General features: G+C 35.5%; 2 protein-coding genes across 3 annotated transcripts; one reads left to right on the plus strand and one right to left on the minus strand.

Moving 5' to 3' along the window:
• Positions 1-5,085: 5,085 nt before the first annotated feature.
• Positions 5,086-10,962, minus strand: LOC110462084 (Rieske domain-containing protein-like). The gene is made up of 3 exons (XM_021515908.1): positions 10,616-10,962; positions 8,047-8,232; positions 5,086-6,242 (listed from the first exon to the last, which is right to left on the minus strand). The coding sequence occupies exons 1-3, from the start codon at positions 10,662-10,664 to the stop codon at positions 6,013-6,015; spliced, it is 465 nt and encodes a 154-aa protein (XP_021371583.1). The 5' UTR covers positions 10,665-10,962; the 3' UTR covers positions 5,086-6,012.
• A 57-nt stretch (positions 10,963-11,019) lies between these two features.
• LOC110462090 (low molecular weight phosphotyrosine protein phosphatase-like) lies at positions 11,020-19,255 on the plus strand. 2 transcript variants are annotated; one of them, XM_021515919.1, is made up of 6 exons: positions 11,020-11,254; positions 13,363-13,436; positions 15,425-15,541; positions 16,620-16,681; positions 17,298-17,400; positions 18,961-19,255. In XM_021515919.1, exons 1-6 carry the CDS (start codon positions 11,209-11,211, stop codon positions 19,051-19,053), a joined length of 495 nt encoding a protein of 164 aa, XP_021371594.1. In that variant the 5' UTR covers positions 11,020-11,208; the 3' UTR covers positions 19,054-19,255. The 2 variants fall into 2 exon arrangements, with proteins under 2 accessions (XP_021371594.1, XP_021371595.1); XM_021515920.1 differs by having other exon boundaries at positions 11,020-11,179.
• The last annotated feature ends 931 nt before the right edge of the window (positions 19,256-20,186 follow it).

Genomic DNA, 20,186 nt, shown 5'->3' on the forward strand with positions numbered 1-20,186 from the left:
ATGGGGTACTTGTCTTTATCATGATAATGTCATTAACAATTCCGTCTTTGCGTATTGCAGAGTTATCTTCTCTTGAGAGCAGGTATTGATTGTCACGTCATTGGTTCGTGTGAGAAAATTACGTCGTTTTCTCAAAAATTGATGACGTTACTCTCACAAACAAATGACGTAACAATCAATACCTGCTCTCAAGAGAAGATAACTCTGCAATACGCAAAGACGGAATTGGTAAGTGTTGGGTAAAATTAAATAGCTAGTGTCGTCGGACATTAAAGTTGTATTTTGTTTCTCGATTTGTTTTGTCTGCGATACATACCGTTATCACAGTATTTATTTATCTATCACTAAAAAAATGATCAATGTTACGTACATTATATCATACCAATGTATAATCAAAGTTACGTACATTATATCATACCAATGACGCACTGATCGCTATATACATGTATCTTCCATATAGCACAAATCCACATTTAACAATACTAGCTAAATCAGGAAACGTATTCATGAAAGCGTTCTATGCTCAAGCATGAATTCTCAGTTCAAATCAACTTTTTGTAACGACCTTAAATCATGTGATACAATCAAAAGCGTCAAGTGTAAATATCAAAATGGTATCGGTACTCTCGAAAAAATTCTTCGAAATCATTGACAAAATGTGATTTTCTATTGTTTTACCACCAGAACATTGAATTGGGCTTGAGCAAAGAATCTGAGATTGAGCATGAGAACGGGGTAATGAATACGAATCTTGTGAAATCCAGTAACGTTGTTATACTGTGGTGTGTGTCAGTAATCTACATGTAACTGTCTCATAATCCGTCTTATGCTGAAAAAGCAGCCAGGGATGTGTGTTGTCAAGGCTCTACAACTGTGTTCCTACCGTAGCTATTTTAAAACCACAAATACTACTTATAAACCTACTATCTTTTGTATAAACTAGATTCTTATTTTGATCTAGTGTAATGTCTTGTCCATTTTTTAATAAATTGTTTTCCCAATTCCTTTGATTTTTATTCTTCTGATAAAAAAATCTAGTAAAATATTTAAATGTTATTGTCAAAAAACAGTTATCAAATCACATCTGTCTCTCATGGTGACAGTTGTCAGTGAATTTTTCAAATTTATACATGTTATTAGTGAAACTAATAATGAAAATAAAATGCATGGTAACACATGCAAATTATGATTATATCCACAGCAAACAACTTTTAAAATTGACATTAGAAAACTTTTGGGAACCTGTTGCAGTCCTTCAACCTTAATTTGTGTTCAATTATTTCAGTGTTATATTGAAATTAATGTAAATCTTTATAATAGCAGTTTAGCTACTTGGTAGATTAAAATATACAGATTATTTTCAGACTAGAAACTTGCCTGGAATATTGAATTTATAATGATGTTGTTTGGTCCATTTCAATAAGGCAACTACCATATTAAAAATATCTTTGGAAACTATCATTTACAAATTAAGAATAATGTATAACTATATTCAAAACAAACATCGTGATAAAAGATAATCAATATTTATGAATAGTACATTTTGCATTAACTTAATGTGACTTAAAAGGCAAGACTTATCTACATTCATGTCATAAAAGAAAGAGATACAACAATGATAAACACAGTAAACAAAACAAAACGTTAAAATAACCTTCAAGACATGTATGACAAAATGTGTAATTTAAAAGAAACAAAAACTTACCACAACATTTAAACACAATTGGATATAAGTCAATATAGAATGACATTCCAGGTACTCAGAAGAAATCAAAACAAACGGAAAGACATCGTTAACCCGCACAAAAGTAGAGTCAAGACAAGGTACTACAGCAAGGTATAAGTGCAGTAATTAATTTACACACTGCAATAGATAAAAGACTTTATTCTTTTGTGAACCTCTGTATATAGGTACAAAGTCCTTTTTTTTATCTATTTCAAGAACACATTTGGGCAGTTTACTCAACATGCAAGTAATGTTCTCAAGACGATGTTACACAATTCAATTGAAAGGAAAACAGTAAGAAAAATAATGATGAATAAGAAGTTATTAGAAATTAGTATTTAAATCTTAACAAGCTTAGGTCAACATTAAACTCAGAACATATGTACACGGTGATATCATAAATAATAAGTAAAATCATTGTTTACATTTAAACAAGAGGCACAGAGGGCCTGTATCGCTCACCTGGAAATGTTAGCAAAATTGAAGTTAGAATAGCATAGTGTTACTGGAAGTGTACAAGTATTACATGGTTAGTCAGGGTTTATATTTATATGCAATTGGACAAAATCTTGTCATTCCTAAAATAAAAAGGAGGCTTTCGAAGAATTGGATGTTTCCTAATGGGCCCACCTCTCTGTCCCCAAGGGGGGTCAGACCCATCGTTGATACAAAATTAGGTCCCCTTCACCCAAGGATACTTTAGACCAAATATGGACATAATCCTGTCATTCCTACAGAAGGAGAAGGATTTTGAAGAATTTGCTATGTTTCCCCTATTGGGCCCCACCCCTCAAGCCCTAGAAGGTCCAACCCCATCATTTATACAAAATTGATTTCCCTTCCCCATAGGATGCTACTGTTCAAATTTGGTCAAAATACCTTCATCCCAAAGGAAGAAGAAGGAAATTAAAACTATTCCTCTATATCCCTTATTGGGCCCCGCCTCTCTGTCCCCAGGGGGGTCAGAGCCACCGTTTCAACAAATTTGGTTCCCCTTCAGCCAAGGATGCTTCATACCAAATTTGGACAAAATCCTGTCATTCCTACAGAAGAAGGATTTTAAAGGTTTTACCTTCTATTTCCCCTTATTGGGCCCCGCTCTTCTGCCCCCAGGGGGGCCACACCCACCCTTTATAAAAAATTGAGTCCCCTTGGCCCAAGGATACTCCAGACTAAATAAAGATAAAATCCCTTGATCCCTATGGTAGAAGGATTTTAAAGGTTTTACCTCTATTTCCCCTATTGGGCCCCGCCCCTCTGCCCCCAGGGGGCCACACCCACCGTTTATACAAAATTGAGTCCCCTTGGCCTAAGGATGCTCCAGACCAAATTTAGTCAAAATCTACTCGGCCGTTCAGGACTAGTAGCGTTTTAAAGGAAAAGTTGACGGACGGACGGACGGACGGACAGACGGACGCTGCGGTATGGCATAAGCTCACCAAGATCCAAAGGACCAGGTGAGCTAAAAATGAACATTAACAACAAATGTTCTAAGCAATTCCTGATTGAGATGTAATGTATAATGTAATGTATATTACACTTATTTGTTATTTTCTAAAATTCTATCATTTTACTAATTTGTGACAAGAAAATAATGATTACTTAAATACCTTGGTAGACATTTGAGAGACTGAATGCCTTGAAAATAACCAGAAAAAATAAAGCGCTGAACATAAACTCCGTTCATGTACTGTGATTAAAACAGTACAGGAAATATTCTTTACAATTTTACTTAAACATGCCAGGCCAAGGACAATCGGTCAGTTAGGCTATAACACTAAATAATGGGATATGAAGCTATATCTACCCACATTTGTATTTTCATACCTGCTTTAAATGAAAACAAAGCATACTCATTGCTGCTGAAAGTTCTCATTGACTTTTTGTACCCCCTTCTTCTGAACACTTGTAGTAATGTTGCACTGGTCTACAGATGCAAAATTAAACATAACCTAAACATAAACACGAAAATTACATCGAAAAAAAAGCTGTACACATACAACTGTACAAGTATATACACAAACAATGTACAGTATACACAAAAACTGTACAGTATACACAAACATTGTACAGTGTACACAAACATTGTATAGCGTACACAAACATTGTACAGTATACACAAACATTGCATAGTGTAGACAAACATTGTACAGTGTACACAAACATTGCAGAGTGTAGACAAACATTGTACAGTATACACATACATTGTACAGTGTACACAAACATTGCAGAGTGTCGACAAACATTGTACAGTATACACAAACATTGCATAGCTTAGACAAACATTGTATAGCGTACACAAACATTGTACAGTATACACAAACATTGCATAGTGTAGACAAACATTGTACAGTGTACACAAACATTGCAGAGTGTAGACAAACATTGTACAGTATACACAAACATTGTACTGTGTACACAAACATTGTATAGCGTACACAAACATTGTACAGTATACACAAACATTGCATAGCTTAGACAAACATTGTATAGCGTACACAAACATTGTACAGTGTACACAAAAATTGCAGAGTGTAGACAAACATTGTACAGTATACACATACATTGTACAGTGTACACAAACATTGCAGAGTGTAGACAATCATTGTACAGTATACACAAACATTGTACAGTATACAAAAACATTGCAGAGTGTACACAAACATTGTACAGTATACACAAACATTGCAGAGTGTACAAAAACATTTTATAGCGTAAACAAACATTGTACAGTATACACAAACATTGTACAGTGTACACAAACATTGTTCAGTATACACAAACAATGTTCAGTATACACAAACATTGTACAGTGTACACAAACATTGCAGAGTGTACACAAACATTGTACAGTTTACACAAACATTGTATAGCATACACAAAAATTGTTCAGTATACACAAACATTGCATAGTGTAAACAAACATTGTATAGCGTACAAAAACAATGTACAGTGTACACAAACATTGTATAGCATACACAAACATTGTACAGTGTACACAAACATTGCAGAGTGTAGACAAACATTGTATAGCATACACAAACATTGTACAGTATACACAAACATTGTACAGTGTACACAAACATTGCAGAGTATACACAAACATTGTACAGTATACACAAACATTGTATAGTATACACAAACATTGTACAGTATACAGAAACATTGCACAGTATACACAAAGATTTTTCAGTATACACAAACAATGTTCAGTATACACAAACATTGTACAGTGTACACAAAAATTGCAGAGTGTAGACAAACATTGTACAGTATACACAAACATTGCACAGTATACACAAACATTGTACAGTGTACACAAACATTGTACAGTACACAAAAACATTGTACAGTATACGCAAAAATCGTTCAGTGTACACAAACATTGTACAGTATACACAAACATTGTACAGTATACACAAACATCGTTCAGTGTACACAAACATTGCACAGTACACACTTGTATAAATTTTAACGTTGTATGGTATACGGACGTTCTAATTTTTATGCATACAATGTTCAATAGACAGGACTTAAGATATAAAGTTCAGAACATGAGAAGGAAGAAATCAAAACTACAGATTTTACTAACAACATCTTTTTTAAAACCACCGGCCCTATACATGTACATATTAAACATAACAAAACATAGGAAGTAGCCTCGTCTGTCAATCCACCAATTGTTTATAATATTGGTGTTTTGACATACAAGGCTAGAACCAGTGTAACAAAATAATCAATGCAAACAATTAACAATATAATTAGTAACAACTAACAAAATCAATATCTACATTTTGGTATCAATGTATACATGTATAACTCTAAAATCTAAACAAAACCTGGTAATACTTGTTTTATCGACTAACATAATCTGTTCCACCAATCATATTAAAACTTATCCTTTAGATAGTTGTACTCAGTCTTGTCAACTTACAAAGTATAATAAAAAAAAGAAATTCAAAATTCTTATTGTAAAAACAAATGATAAAATTAACATGCTCATTACATAATGAAAATTAAACCAGACTTTAAAATAAGGTAACTTCAAAAACAAGAAATGAAGCATCATTTTAAAAACATTGAACACTGTTAATGAACAAATGATAAAATAAAAAACAAGCAGATCAGACATAACAATCGATGAACAAGATCAAACCGATTCCACAGGTCTTGCCTGCTTTTAGATCTAATTAAAACAATTTGATTAATTGCATACAAAATAGAATTAAACTTTTAGAAAAATTAAGTTTTATCAATATTGCCATATTAAGATGTAGGACTGTAAATCAGAATTCCTCTTCTGCAGAAAAATAGCTGTCTGCAAATTTGTCAAATCCTATTGAAATGATGCCGTCTTGATCAACTCTTACAGGGTATATGGCCATCAACAAGTCCCGCCCCCGTGGCATTGTGCTCTTCCCAGTGTCGAGGTCAAACCTCCAACTGTGCCATGGACACCGCACACACAAACCCCCTCCTGGTATTTCCTCAATATCCCCCAAATGTAGGGGACCTCCTATAGGGGCAAAGAAAAGGAAATCATACAAAGAGGCCAGCTGAGTGGGCTAAAAACGTAAAACTCATATGTAATTATCAAAGTGTTATTGCGAAAATTTTATTGGTTGCATTTTCACCCTTTTGCTGTATTATTACATAGACATGTTATTTTGACCTTTGGTACCATTGTTGAGTCCTAAATATGTAGCTGAAATAACAAATCTGTGAAGATTTTTTTTGCTTTAAGCTTGGTTTTCTACATCAATTTGACAAAATTATGGTAAATAGGATCTTCCTTTATATTTGTAGTGATTACTTGAGGTGGCATGGTGGTTAACTCTGCTGGTGGACTATTATACCCAGCTTTTGATATACTGTATAGCAGTTAAGAGTCAAGAAGTTATATTTAACGTCGCATATACATGTAACATAATAACATTAACACTGTAGTGCTATTCTTGCGACAAGAATTATATTTTGCGGGGGGTTTGATTTCGCTTTATTCGCGCTTTGACTTATATCCCCAAATTCTAAACACAAGCAAACTTATCAAAAATGTTAACCACTTTTACGGACCTTATCACAACATGTTGAAAATTCTTATGACCCAACGCTGTTATGCAACCTTAAATGAACTTGAATGAGATTATCACCAGACAACTGATTTTCTTTTGAGTGAAGTCACTATAGCGGACACTCAGGATCAATGATATCAAACAGTTTACCTGTATTTCGAGGTTTAATCCGGGGGGATCCTTAAATGATGACACTCAAAACATTTTGCATGAAACATGGGATTCGGGTGCACAGCGACATTTAAGCCCCACGAAGATGTACTGAATATGATACCACTAAATATTGACCCTGCGAATTTAAAGCGCTATACAGTAGTGCATACCCTATCTAGCTAGAATAGGTCACTCTAAGGCATTTTACTCTACAAAGATATGCAATACATACAATCAATAAAATACATCATTTAATATAATTTGAAGATTCTCACAGACGCTGCCTTATTAGGCACTATCTACTTATAGTCCTATGCCATTTTGCTAATACCTCCACGCTTATGAATACATGTGTGTGTATGTGTGTGTGTGCTGGAGATGTACGTGTATTTGTATTCTGTGGGACAGTGCTTCCAATCACTATTCTTTATACAATGTTATCACACTTAAATGCTACAACACAGACAATGTAGCACCATTCACCTCACACCATTTTATTATAAAAACAAGAGTACCCCAGGGCGGAACAAAATACGCCCGTCGAATGCCATATAGTGTTATATACTTTCTTACATTGAAATAAGATCTGCATCATTCTAAGAGTGGTTAGCTGATATGCTATAAAAATGTAGGAGAAAATCTTCAGACAAAAAATCAAATACTGAAATGAACAAAAGGCAATAAATTTTGCAAAATTGGTCGAATCAAAATTCTTTTAAGGGAGACACAACTCCATATCATGATTATAAAATATACCAAGTTTCAAAGAGATCCGTTGAAAAATAAAGGAGGAGATCGATTTCCGGACAAAAATCAAATACTGAAATGAACAAAGGGCAATAACTTTTGGAAAAATTGTCGAATCAAAATTTCGCTTCCTAGGGAGACACAACTTCATATCATGATTATCATGTATACCAAGTTTCAAAAAGATCTGTCAAAAAATGTAGGAGGAGATCTCCGGACAAAATTCAAATACTGAATATTGGTGGTCAAATTTGTTACACACCAATGTAGAAATAGTGTGTAAGTAATATTGCTTAAATTATGATCGTCATATGAATACCCCAAAATATCTATAATTTTTATATCTACCTGCATGTGGACATTTTTCATCAACAGCAAACACCCGCTCTCCGTGTCTGAAAAGGGCGATTTTCATTTTGTTGCAGTCAACCAAGCTGCCTGTGCGACTATTCTGACGTAGGAGGCCATTCTTTCGTGGAACTGACACTGAAGAGGTTTTATATCGCTGCACTGGATCAGCCCAGTCAAACAGTTCTGAAATATGAATGCTAAAAATATTTATCAGTTTAGAACAACTTAATTAGTCACTGAAATATAGACTGAAATATTGAATACAGATTGGCATTATGATTAGAACCACTGAAACAAGAGGACAATGGGGCCTGAATAGCTCACCTGGTCATTTATAATATATATATAATAGTGTCTGATCACCATGACCCAGTCCAGTTCCACAAAAATTGTGTTACAAAATAATGGCTTGAGTGATGTTTGAAGTGGAGAGTAAATCTGGATAAATGGTGAATATGTTTGGTACGATGCTGTACAATGTACATGTATATAATGTCAAGTAAAATGCATACATACATACATGTTTGTCAGAGAAAAATAAATACAGCCTGAAATCAAGCAGATTCAGCAATAATTTACAACCTTAATCAGGTTCTCCACAACAGTCTTTATTATGGGTAATAATCCTGCACTTGAGTAACAGTTACTGTCTTCAGTAACATTTTTTTTATTGGAATGGGGCATAAATAAGTGAAATGAAAACACGCAAAGTTCGTTTAAATGTATTAGGAGCCAAAAAGTGCATCATCCTTTCAACATAAACCAATAAATAAGACAATGAGACACATTTATTTACAAAAAGTAATTCTGATGTCCGATGTCTGATGAAAAAAATATCAATAATGAAAAAGGTATCAATGACTAAGTTTTTCAGAGAGAGGTGTAGCGATGGGGTTTGATATTTTTTTCTTGAAAGACCTGTACTTTTCCTGATAATCTAAAACTTGCACAGGTCATTCCCATTCATAAAAAGAACGATCCACTTCAGAAGTCAAACTATAGGCCTGTGAGTGTGTTACCTAGCATTTCAAACGTTTTTGAGAGGATCATGCATGTACAAATGCATGTCTATATTATTTTTTATAATTTTCCTCAGTGCCTACAGGAGGCCAGACCACACTACTGCACATGCTGGAAGGCTGGAAGAGGGACTTGGTTGTTGGGGCTATCTTAATTGATCTCTCCAAGGCCTTCGACTGTCTTCCGCATTACCTGTTCCTCAGGAAACTCTCTGCATACGGTGTACAAGAGAGGGCATGCAGTTTGTCTCCTCCAGATCTAGAGTTACCTTGGGGGCAGGTCGCCATTAGGTGAGGCTTGGACCCAACACCAGCGAATGGAGGGAACTGAAGAAGGTGGTACGTATACCCAAGGGGATCTGTTCCGGGCCCCCTAGTTTTAACATTTATATAAATGATATATTTTATAATATAAAGGACTCCTGATTGTTTAATTATGCAGACGATAACACATGTACATTGAGCTATGCCAATAGAAATGCATCTGTGTTAAAACAGATCCTTGAGATAGAGGCTGATGTGCTCAGGCATGTGCTACAAATGTAAAAAGTGTGTGTGTGGGGGGGGGGTTGCCTATACTACAATATTTATATCCTATCCATATAATTTTAATAAAATTTTGGGAGATGACTCCTTGGTCCGAAAGGTTGGTAAATGCGTTGGTTTGTCGCCAGCCGCATCATAGTAAAAATGTCTAGTAGGGCACAGAAGTAGTTATAGGAGGAGGACGTGTCTACCATATCCAGGCTGTCCTGTGACCCCAGCCTACTCTTTTGTGTTTTGTTTTTCTATATTTTGGAAGTCCATCTAATCATCTTGATAAATTGATCTAGCCTATCCCTATTCTTTGTGCCGGCATTTACACACCTTCTCTTACGACAATACACAAAGGGGTCTTTTACTTGCAGGTAATTGGACCTAATTCCCACACAGGACTGAAAACCAACTTTCTAGTAACTTGCTTAGATCATGTCAAACGATCAAAAGTCAAATGTAAACATTGAAAACAGTACTTGGCTTTAAGCCTCTTCAAAATGTTTCCAAATCATTGACAAAATCAAATTTATTTATTGAGTTATAACTAGAGCAAGAAATTAGGAGGTTATGCATGCATGTATATGTTAATAAGTTTGTCATTTTCACACAAAAAGTTAGACATCTAAATCAGTCAGTTTTTTTGTGCAAAGTTGTACAACTATTGCACCTCGATCATTTTAGTATTTAGTGGGGTTTGTTGGAAGAAAGACCCATTTTTTATTCCTTATATATATGTAAAAGAAATTTGAGCGTTTTATTTCACTGTTGTCCCATTTTAGTACACTGTTACCGTCACGCTACCACAATAGGTTAAGCTTAAGGTCAGCAAATAAAAGTTATACGGTGGAACGGTAGGAACACTAAGACAGAATTTTACATCATAATTTCAACTGGGCTCTATGCATGAGCCAACTGTATCGGTGGCAGTGAGTGAGAGCGAAACGACCGATGAGCCACCGACGCTCCATCCTGACATCGCGTTTCGGAAATGTTTCCGGCCTCCGTGTTACCTTTATATGTAAGCTCCTTTACTGGAAAGAAAAGTTTGGTTTCCATCATCTCGATCGTCCAAATAGAACATCATTGAGACAATTTTGTAGACTTAAACTCACACATCCGCCAAATGTATCTGTTTACAACCTGGGTGAGAGTTCAAGGTTATTCGGGTTGCAAACTAAGCACGCACTGTAATGGGATGATCTTTCCGTGATTTTGTTTACAAACAATTAACAACACAATAAAAATATATTTGCTATCTAAGTCCGTGGTAAACCCATAGAATTAAAGAAATCGGCAAATTCTATGTAGCATGTTATAAGGTGTTCGTCTTAAGTCAGGGCCAGAGGAAACTCGGGCTACGTTAAATTGACACACACTTTATAGGGTGTTACGTATACATTTTTCAAACATTCGAGTGACCACCGCTTGCAGGCACCAATCGGGAATCGTCGGCACTTTACGGAAAATGCTTTATGTTACCCGCCTTGGTTCCACGTAATCTGGAGTGACCAGCGTTCCTGGAATGTACCTGGCCATCAGCTGGTAATGAGTCATGTCACCGACGAGTTGTTAACGTAAGCAAGCGTAATTAGTGTCGCTGAGAATGGACGATAAAAGTGATCAATGCGGTGTTCTCTTCGTTTGCATGGGTAAGAACTTAAAACGAAAGTAGAAATTTATATATGGCAACTTTAAACAGATCGAGCATAATAATATAACCACACATGATGATTACTCTTTCGTTTGGGTCAACTAGTACTGTAATAATACAAAAAAAGATCCCCAACCCCCACCGTACTGTCCCTCTGGGAAAAATCACTGGCTCCCCATGATCTGAGCTGAACACAGAATTAGATTTAATCTGCTGTCTAAGTCCATGGTGGAACTAATCAAACTAATTACTGATTGATAGTGTACTATTCTTTAACCTGCTCAAACTATTTCATAGTTACATAAAATAAATTTTAAGTGAATCAACTCCAATAATAGATAATAATTTAATTATATGAATCCATGTCATATTATGAAATCTTACAAAATGTTTATTTCTTGGTAACTTATCCTATATATCCAGTGGGTGGATGGCCAATGTGTTTATACACAGGGACTTTTGGGCCTGTGTAAAAGGTGTGGATTAATTAGGTTGCCTTACAAGCGTCAGCTGTAGGGAATTTCCCTTTAGCTCAGCGGAAGAGCATCAGGTTGGAGAGCCATGGGTCGCAGGTGCAAGCCCCGGCACCAGCACTATCTTTATCACTTTTCCTTGTCCTATTACAAACTGGTGCTGTTGACCCTCCCCGTTCAAGGTAGGAGAACCCTTGGCGGGGAGTCAAAGAACCTGGTTGATATTTGAAAAAAGGGGGGAATAGTGTAAAAGATGTGGATTAATTAGGTTGCCTTACAAGTGTCAGCTGTAGGGAATTTCCCTTTAGCTCATGCAGCGGTAGAGCATCGGGCTGGAGAGCCATGGTTCGCGGGTTTGAGCCCCTGGTTCCGGCACTATCTTTATCACTTTTCCTCGACCTATTACACCTGTATCCCTTGGATTTTAGGTAGGATGGGTTGTCAATAAATATACATGATTTATTCAATTGTTAATATCTAAAACATAAACAGAAAAGGATTAAATAAAAGTTGTAAAATGTTCATTTCACAACTCACCGTTGCCGAAGTCATACAATTAGTCATAGACTACTATTGACGCTTCTACTGGTACGGACACCCGGTCTGCACCTCCCGCTCTGTAGCATGCGGGGCTGAATTTTCCTGGGTGGTGTTTCCACGCACTGTTCAGTCTTGATTTGAAACAGTTTAATGATGGAGCTTTTATTACGGTGGAGTCTAGATTGTTCCACGGTTCGGTCACTCGGTTGGAGAATGCATTTCCTCTTAGTTTGGTCCTAAATCTTTTCTTGAAAAGTTTTTTGTTATGTCCTCTGGTGTTGTGTACATTCTGTCCGTCCGCAAAAGTTGTTGTGTACATTCTGTCCGTCCGCAAAAGTTGTGAATTTATCCACGTTGGCATCTACAAGTCCATTGCATATTTTAAAAAGGTTTACCATGTCTGCTCTTTCACGTCTGTACTCTAAGGAAGGTATTCCTAAAACTCGCAGACGCTCCTCATAGTTTAGATGTTTGAGATGAGGCAACAACCTGGTGACACGACGTTGGACATTTTCTAGAGTCTTCCGGCCCTTTTTATAGATTGGAAACCAGGCTGATGTGCAGTACTCCAAGTGAGGTCTTACTAGAGACTTGTATAGATTAACGAACATTGCCTCGTCCATGTAGGTAAAAGATTTGAATATTAATCCCACCATTCTGTTGGCTTTCTTCGCTTGCGTGTTGACATGACCGGTAAATTTCAAGCTAAATTGGAGTTATCTCCCTTGCACTGTTTAATTGGATTGTTATGACAGAATATATGTAATGTTTGTAAATAAATTTGGAAAGGACTTAAATAGGCCTAGGCTGATTTCCAATCCAATTGACATATATAAAGTCAATAAAATCTGTTGAAATTGAAATTGAAATACTGCCTAACTGGCAAGCTTGCTGTTCCAGTGATCCGGTATAACCCAGGGACCCGTTCACTAGTTCAGCAACGTCAATGTGGTCAGAAGTTTGATGGGTGACCGCCCCCACGTTACAATAGAACTACTTAAAGTTCTGTACATGATCGTTGATCATGGGTTGTTGGTGATCATATTGGATTGATTTGTTATATAATGTTATACAATATGCATTTTTTTTGTAGGTAACACATGCAGATCAACAATGGCTGAAGGAATTCTACGACATCTTTTGAAAGAAAGGGATCTTACAGAGAAGGTGATTAAGTTGAATTGAAAAGGACTTAAAAATTGGGCTTAAATATATATATTTTGGTCCATTGTGCATGGTTTATATCAAAACGACTGATATTAAATTAATAAAAATTACATTAGGTGATACATAAATGCAGTGCATGGAGAAATTAAAGGGAAATGAGAAATGACTGGACTACATGTAGACATCTCGGTGGCACTTGTATGTACAGACGTCCTGTATACACCACCCTGATTATATTATCTTCTTACTTAATGTATAATGGTAACAGGTACTTGTATGTATTTTGTGTTTGTTTATCAATAATCACTGATACTATTATCCATAATTGTTGTAAAGTGGTTTAGAGTAATTTTACAAATTATATTGGGCGCTATATACGTTATTATTAGTTGGTAAGAGTGTCTTTCTAGAGGTTGGAGGTCCTAGGTTCAAATCCCAGTCTAGCTGTTGCATTTCTACTCACTTGTATCTTTTTATCTGGTACCCAACTAATTATCAACAATATATTAAGGTCTTGCATGTCTTCAGAGTCAAAAACTGCGGTATGACATGAAATGTTCGCTGTGTAAATACATATGTGGTTTTCCTTGTTGCTTTGGAACCAGGAAAATAAATACAACAAATTTAATGGATATTCTTAAAAACTGTTTGTCTATATACCATGAAACGATCTATATAAGTACATGTAGTTTCAAACCACAATGGGAACTACCCACGGACACTTCAGGTTATATTGTATTAATATAAGGGAGGGAGATATCAGGTTATACTGTATTGAGGGAGGGAGATATCAGGTTATACTGTATTGAGGGAGGAAGGTATCACCTTTGACAAGTCCATCTGTAGATCAGGAATAACAGGTAAATTTGAATCTCAGTCAGTCTGTTGCATTTTCCTTTCCTGTTTCAGTTATTAGTCCTCCAACGGTTCCGGGGGGTACTTTAGGTTTGAGCTCCGGAACCGTTATTGAATAAAGTGAATAATGAAGACATTCATTATTTCAATATTAAATTATTCATTGATTCATCTGTCTAAAAAAGAACATGAAATCCAATTCAGTCCCTAATATGGCATTGCAAGCCTGTCATATTCAGCACAGGAATCTGTTTTCATTTATGCACTGAGAGAAAATGTTTTGCCAAGCCTTTTTTTATAAATAACCTTAGTGTTTTGGCATAACTTTCATAAAATACTTGACTGCCAGGCAAGTGGCCATCTGGAATGTACTTGTCCAGGCTACAATTGCACCTACACAAATATTATGCACCTGCAGAAAAGAAGTAGACTGATCTGTGCCATTTCTTTTCATTCAAACTTCCTCTGATTTTATCGCTTTTAATGTCAGGACCTTGGATGCATTTGTATATTTCGATCTAATGTGAAACGAAAATGGGGAAAACTGTAAAAACAAAGAGTTGGGTTTCTATTTGCAGAAATGAACTTTTTGAAAATGACAATGGATCAGTTGATTATATCCTACTATAAAACAATTCCGTCTTTTCGTATTGCAGAGTTATCTGCTCTTGTGAGCAGGTATTAATTGTTACGTTATTTGTTTGTGAGAGTAACATCATAAATTTTTGAGAAAACCATGTAATTTTCTCACACAAACTAATGACGTAACAATCAATACCTGCTCACAAGAGCAGATAACTCTGCAATACACAAAGACGGTATTGTTTTATCATTATCTTTACTCGTTTGATGGATAAGTAGCATTATAAACTGTACTAACCCAACAGCGAAATCCACTTGTCTGGAACAGCAGATGAGTGTTTTTCCAGCCCTAAGTATAGGAATTTTTCAGACCTTTGTGTAATGTTTCGGAATACTTTCCCTTAATTAGCACTCCCGTGAAATTTATTGAAAAAATCATTGTCCGCATGTAAGTATCCTTCTGCCCTATTTCTTTCAATAAGGAATTATCAAGATAATCTATATGTTGTCAATTTTAAGTTGCTTAATCTTGTACTTTTTCATTTCAACAGTATCATGTAGACAGTGCTGCAGTAATGCACTGGCAAGTAGGCAATCCAATTGACAAAAGAACCCTGGCTGTACTGAAGGAAAATAACATTGACCCATTTCATCATGTTGCACGCCAAGTAGGTTTCATCAGTCTTAATTCACAGAATTTGTATAAGTTAGTATGTTTTTTGATGAATTCTTTAAAGTTACTTTTATTCTCTAAAAAAAAAATTCATTTAATTTGTTTCATTTTCATTTTTCTACCATGTTTGCGATGTAGCGTCACTTTTTCTTGGATTAATAACCATAGACTATTGGACGAAAGCATATATAAACCATGTGAATGTACAGGGACATATTTTTTTACTTCAGGCAGATTTTTGTTTTTAATGTTGCCTTTGTTTTGACAAACATTCTAAGCTTTCATATCAAAAGTTCACTTAATGCACAAACAATATTTATAACTTGTCACAAATTTCAAGACCAACCCTTCGTAAACAGGTTGCAGTATTTCAAGATCAGCTGGTCCTTTTGTCAATCTTTGACTCCGGGATCAATTGGTCTTGAAAGATTACGAACATTTGATAGTACATTGTTTGTGTATTTCCAAACTGATGCATTTTATTGATGATATTGTAAGCTTTATGTAAACATATCTGTCAATCTAATTACAGTGGAGTTATATTCATCTTTATTTTACATGTTCATGTATCTACACAAAATATAAGTAATCGACAGTGTGTTGGGCAATTACTGCTACTTTTCAAATCGAGACATCCTCAATACAACAGGGGTTACGCTCACTTTCGCTCTCTGCACTCCTGGAATATGTCATAGCAAAATTGAACAACAGTGCACCACTTTGTAGATGAGACAAGAGCACTAGTTTGATCCTTTGATATACATCAAAAGAATCTGTCTGTCGCGTAACTGTAAAATTTACTGATTTTGAAGTTGGGAGTCGCTTCTCTCTAATCTTCAAAGGACAGGTATCAGCCTAGCGGTTGGTCAGGGCTTTTTACCTGAGACCAATCAAACAGATAGCCGCTAGCCTTCAATTTTGCTATGACATATGCCAGGGGCACTGAAAGCGAAAGTGAGCGTAACCCCTGAAGTGTTGAAGATGCATTAAGATAGCTCTGAATGTTCTAGTTATCAAAGAAGATTGCTTGTGTCTGTGAACTTTTATTAAAATAATGTTATTTCATGTGACAGATCACCAGGAATGATTTCTACAGATTTAACTACATACTTGGTATGGATGACTTTAATGTAAGGTTAGTAATTTACTTCGTGATAATCTTGATTTATTTGGCTAGAATACTCGTGCTAAATCGAAATGCAAAGAATTTTTCACAGCTTTTTGCAAGAACTTGGAAAACATCAGTACAAAGTTAACCTTTCATAACATGTGTTTGAAACTATTACAAAAAAAAAAAAAAAATGTTTTATATCTTATTTCCCAAATTTACACCTATCAGTTTAAATTTTCTTAGTTTTACACATTCGCATTTTTCCAAACAATACATAACAGCCGTGAAATAAATTCTTATCGCTGTATGTTATGGTTCACGGTTATGTTCAGTTACCTGATATATTCATATTGTTTAAAAGTTGCAGATTCTCTGTATGTAATAACTGGCATTTCCTTGAAATTTTCCAGAATGTTACTGGTTGCATTGAAACAAAATCATTGATTTTTAGCCTGTGATGCAGTTGTGATAACACAAACTGTTTACTTACTGTTGAATTTAATCAACTTTAATTTGCTCAGTGCTATATCTGCCAGCTCTCAGCCCAAATCTGATGGCTAACGAACACAGCGTTATTTTAAATTTTAAAATCATGTGTTTGGTTGTCTCCCTTTGACCAAGAATTTTTGAATCATTTCAGTGACCTGCTTTCCATGAAGCCAGCAGACTCTAAAGCCTATATTGGCCTTCTAGGAAGTTTTGATCCATCAGCCGAGGATCCAGTGATCCATGATCCTTTTTGTGTAAGTATTCCTTTTAAAGCGGAAGTAATGTCAAATGTGTGTATGGCTTCAGGTTCCCCTCCCAACCTTCAACCTGGGACTTTTCTTTAAAAACCATGTATGTATTATTTTCACTTTATAGATGTAATATAACCAGTGATCAATTTCAACTTATTACTCTTTTTCTGAATAGGCAAATACTGTATATCAGGGTTATTTTGGCAGAGCTGTTAGATTGTTTAAGGAATTTTGTCATTTGCCTCATACAGTGCTCATTGAATGGTGGCCTGAGTTTGGATTGAATACCAAAACAGTTTCGATTCTGCAGTGCAATACATCTCAAAATGACGAAAGGGCCTAAATGTGTCGCTTGCTACGCGAGGCGACATATCGGTATTACTTTGTTGGCGTCGGTTGCATCGTCCAAAACAAGGTTTCTGTGCGATAACTTGAATTCCATTGGGTTGATGGAACTCAAACTTGGTACACATATTGTATACCAATATAGCTCGAACGACTTCTCATTTCAGAAGTTTACATGCATTTTGTTGTGGAGTTGTGCCCCTTTTATTGCCAAATAACTGGCATTCTGTAGTAAATGCAAGAACTTTTTTTTTTTCCTTTCAAATTTTATATGGTAATGCTAGAAGCAATAATGTTCAACATATATATTGCAGGTTTTTCTGTTGAGTTTCAACTTTCTGCATTTTGGCATATATCACACTTGACATAGCAAGCCAAAACACTTATCTCACAACTGAGCAGGCGACACATCCACAACCTAATGTTACAATATGTACATTATACATTGCATATGTCATAATGAAAACTTAATCTCCAGTAGCCAAGAGAATAAAAATGGTTTCACATATCAACACCACATTCTACTCTTTATTTGAGATGTCATGATGTACACATGTGATATTATATTGACACTAAGTTGATAAACTTTCCTTAGAATGGTAAGGTTTGCTGTACAGTGAAATGCATGCAGATTTGTAAACAGAAACAAGAATACTTCGCTGTTTAACTTTTTTAAAGGAACTTCTGTTTTGTTATTTTTTCATCATTTGCTTTATTTATAAGTTGATAAAACCATGATAACACACACTATTATGATGGCGTTGGCATGGTGATAAATATGCAGAAATTTTATTTTTAAACAAATGTGGAAAGTGTGCATCATATATGAATAATCTGATATTCAAAATCTATTTTGAGATCAGATATGGGGTTTTTTCCATACATTATTTCTATGTACAAATGGTACCAGGTGAAATTGTTTGAAATTTTACTTTTCTTTCAATTCATTTGCCATGGATAAGTGTCCCTTAATATTCTTGAAAGAATTCATCAGGAAATGTTTATGCTGAATTTAAAGTTTTGAATCGAGTAATTTTGGATTAAACCAGTGAGAAAATTAATTAAATCAGAGAAAGTTTGAGATAAACTCATTAGAAAAGAAGTACCATGCAATTGCTATGAAGATGGTTTTGAATGTTGCATGATAATATACCAATTAGCGATGTGTAATTATAATTCATTTCCAAATCTGACTTTTTTTTGTGATTTATTTTCCAGAGTAGCAAGACAATATTCCAAAGTGTGTACACAAGATGCTATGCCGCTTGTTCAGGTTTCCTGAACAGAAACACTCCAAGAACTACCGTATGACGAAGGAAAATATGTAGGGATGACAATAGTGTTGAATGGGCTAAACTTGGATAAAATTGAATCATCTTTACTCTTCTGGTTCAGTGCATCCTAGTTTTAATACACTAAGGTTTGATTTATAGAATCTTTCCCTACCTTGAGGGTGTGACAGAGAAATATCTGACCCTCGGGGTGATGTTTTTTGGTTGTCTAACCCGAGGCTTTGCCGAGGCTCAGGGTTAGACAACCAAAAACATCACCCTGAGGGTTGGAGATTTCTCTGTCACACCCCCAAGGTAAGGCATGATTATTTTTCTCCCATCCTATCATTTCGGTCACAATTCCACCGACAGTAGTCTGTTTGTAAACAAAAACACATGTTGGGTATGAATATTGTCATTCACTTTTGATGACGTCGCATTTACCTGTGACACATTTCAATCACGTCACAATTGAGCACGTGCTAATCGGCACGAGGCTATCTCCCCCGAGGGGGTGACAAGCTGATCTTTCCAGGCTAAAACGGGAGACACACCTGTGAAGGGTGGGAGAAAAAGAGATCACTCAGGGTCCAAATTGGAAACATTCTGTGGCAAATAATGGAAAGTTTGTATTTCTACAAAATAGTTTTTTAATTCATGTCTTTTTATTTTGTAAGAGCGATATAAATGTAACATTTTTTTGTCATAAAATACTCCACAGGTTTCACCATTAGATGGTCCATTACTGTGATATCTTATTTTTTGTAATTGTTTCCAAGTGTTTGTTATTTTTCCTGTGAGAATACCTTTATATGTGTTTATTCAAACATTTTCATATTTGTGTCTACACATCATGAATGTGGTTTCTGTCATTAAATTTTAGAGAAGTTATAAGTCTCTATGCAAGAAACATGTTTTGTTTTGTTCTTTAAGAAGTTTGTTTTGTTGAGGTGACAGAACCCTTATACTGTTCATAGAATGGTCTCAGATTCAATGTTAAAAGTCTTTAAATTAGTGAAACAGTACATAAAGAACATAATTACTACCGCAGGTATATATCAATATAGGTAGCAATACATTTGGATAATAAGGCAAGAACCAACATTTGTACTTAATCAGTGGCAGATCCAGAGACCTACAATGTATCTGGGGGGGGGGCTAAATTTCCAGGGG

Source organism: Mizuhopecten yessoensis, unplaced genomic scaffold, assembly GCF_002113885.1.
Source record: "Mizuhopecten yessoensis strain PY_sf001 unplaced genomic scaffold, ASM211388v2 scaffold10745, whole genome shotgun sequence".
In the NCBI taxonomy this organism is placed as follows: Eukaryota; Metazoa; Mollusca; class Bivalvia; order Pectinida; family Pectinidae; genus Mizuhopecten; species Mizuhopecten yessoensis.

What these genes read in the sequence shown, in the direction of transcription:
- LOC110462084 (XM_021515908.1), bottom strand. Translation starts at nt 10,664, where the DNA reads ATGATGGAAACCAAACTTTTCTTTCCAGTAAAGGAGCTTACATATAAA. An exon ending in AAAGGAGCTTACATATAAAG is followed by an intron (nt 8,233 to 10,615) that starts GTAACACGGAGG and finishes TTCATATTTCAG; the next exon opens with AACTGTTTGACTGGGCTGAT. An exon ending in TGAAAAATGTCCACATGCAG is followed by an intron (nt 6,243 to 8,046) that starts GTAGATATAAAA and finishes TTGCCCCTATAG; the next exon opens with GAGGTCCCCTACATTTGGGG.
- LOC110462090 (XM_021515919.1), top strand. Translation starts at nt 11,209, where the DNA reads ATGGACGATAAAAGTGATCAATGCGGTGTTCTCTTCGTTTGCATGG. An exon ending in TGTTCTCTTCGTTTGCATGG is followed by an intron (nt 11,255 to 13,362) that starts GTAAGAACTTAA and finishes TTTTTTTTGTAG; the next exon opens with GTAACACATGCAGATCAACA. An exon ending in ATGGATGACTTTAATGTAAG is followed by an intron (nt 16,682 to 17,297) that starts GTTAGTAATTTA and finishes GAATCATTTCAG; the next exon opens with TGACCTGCTTTCCATGAAGC.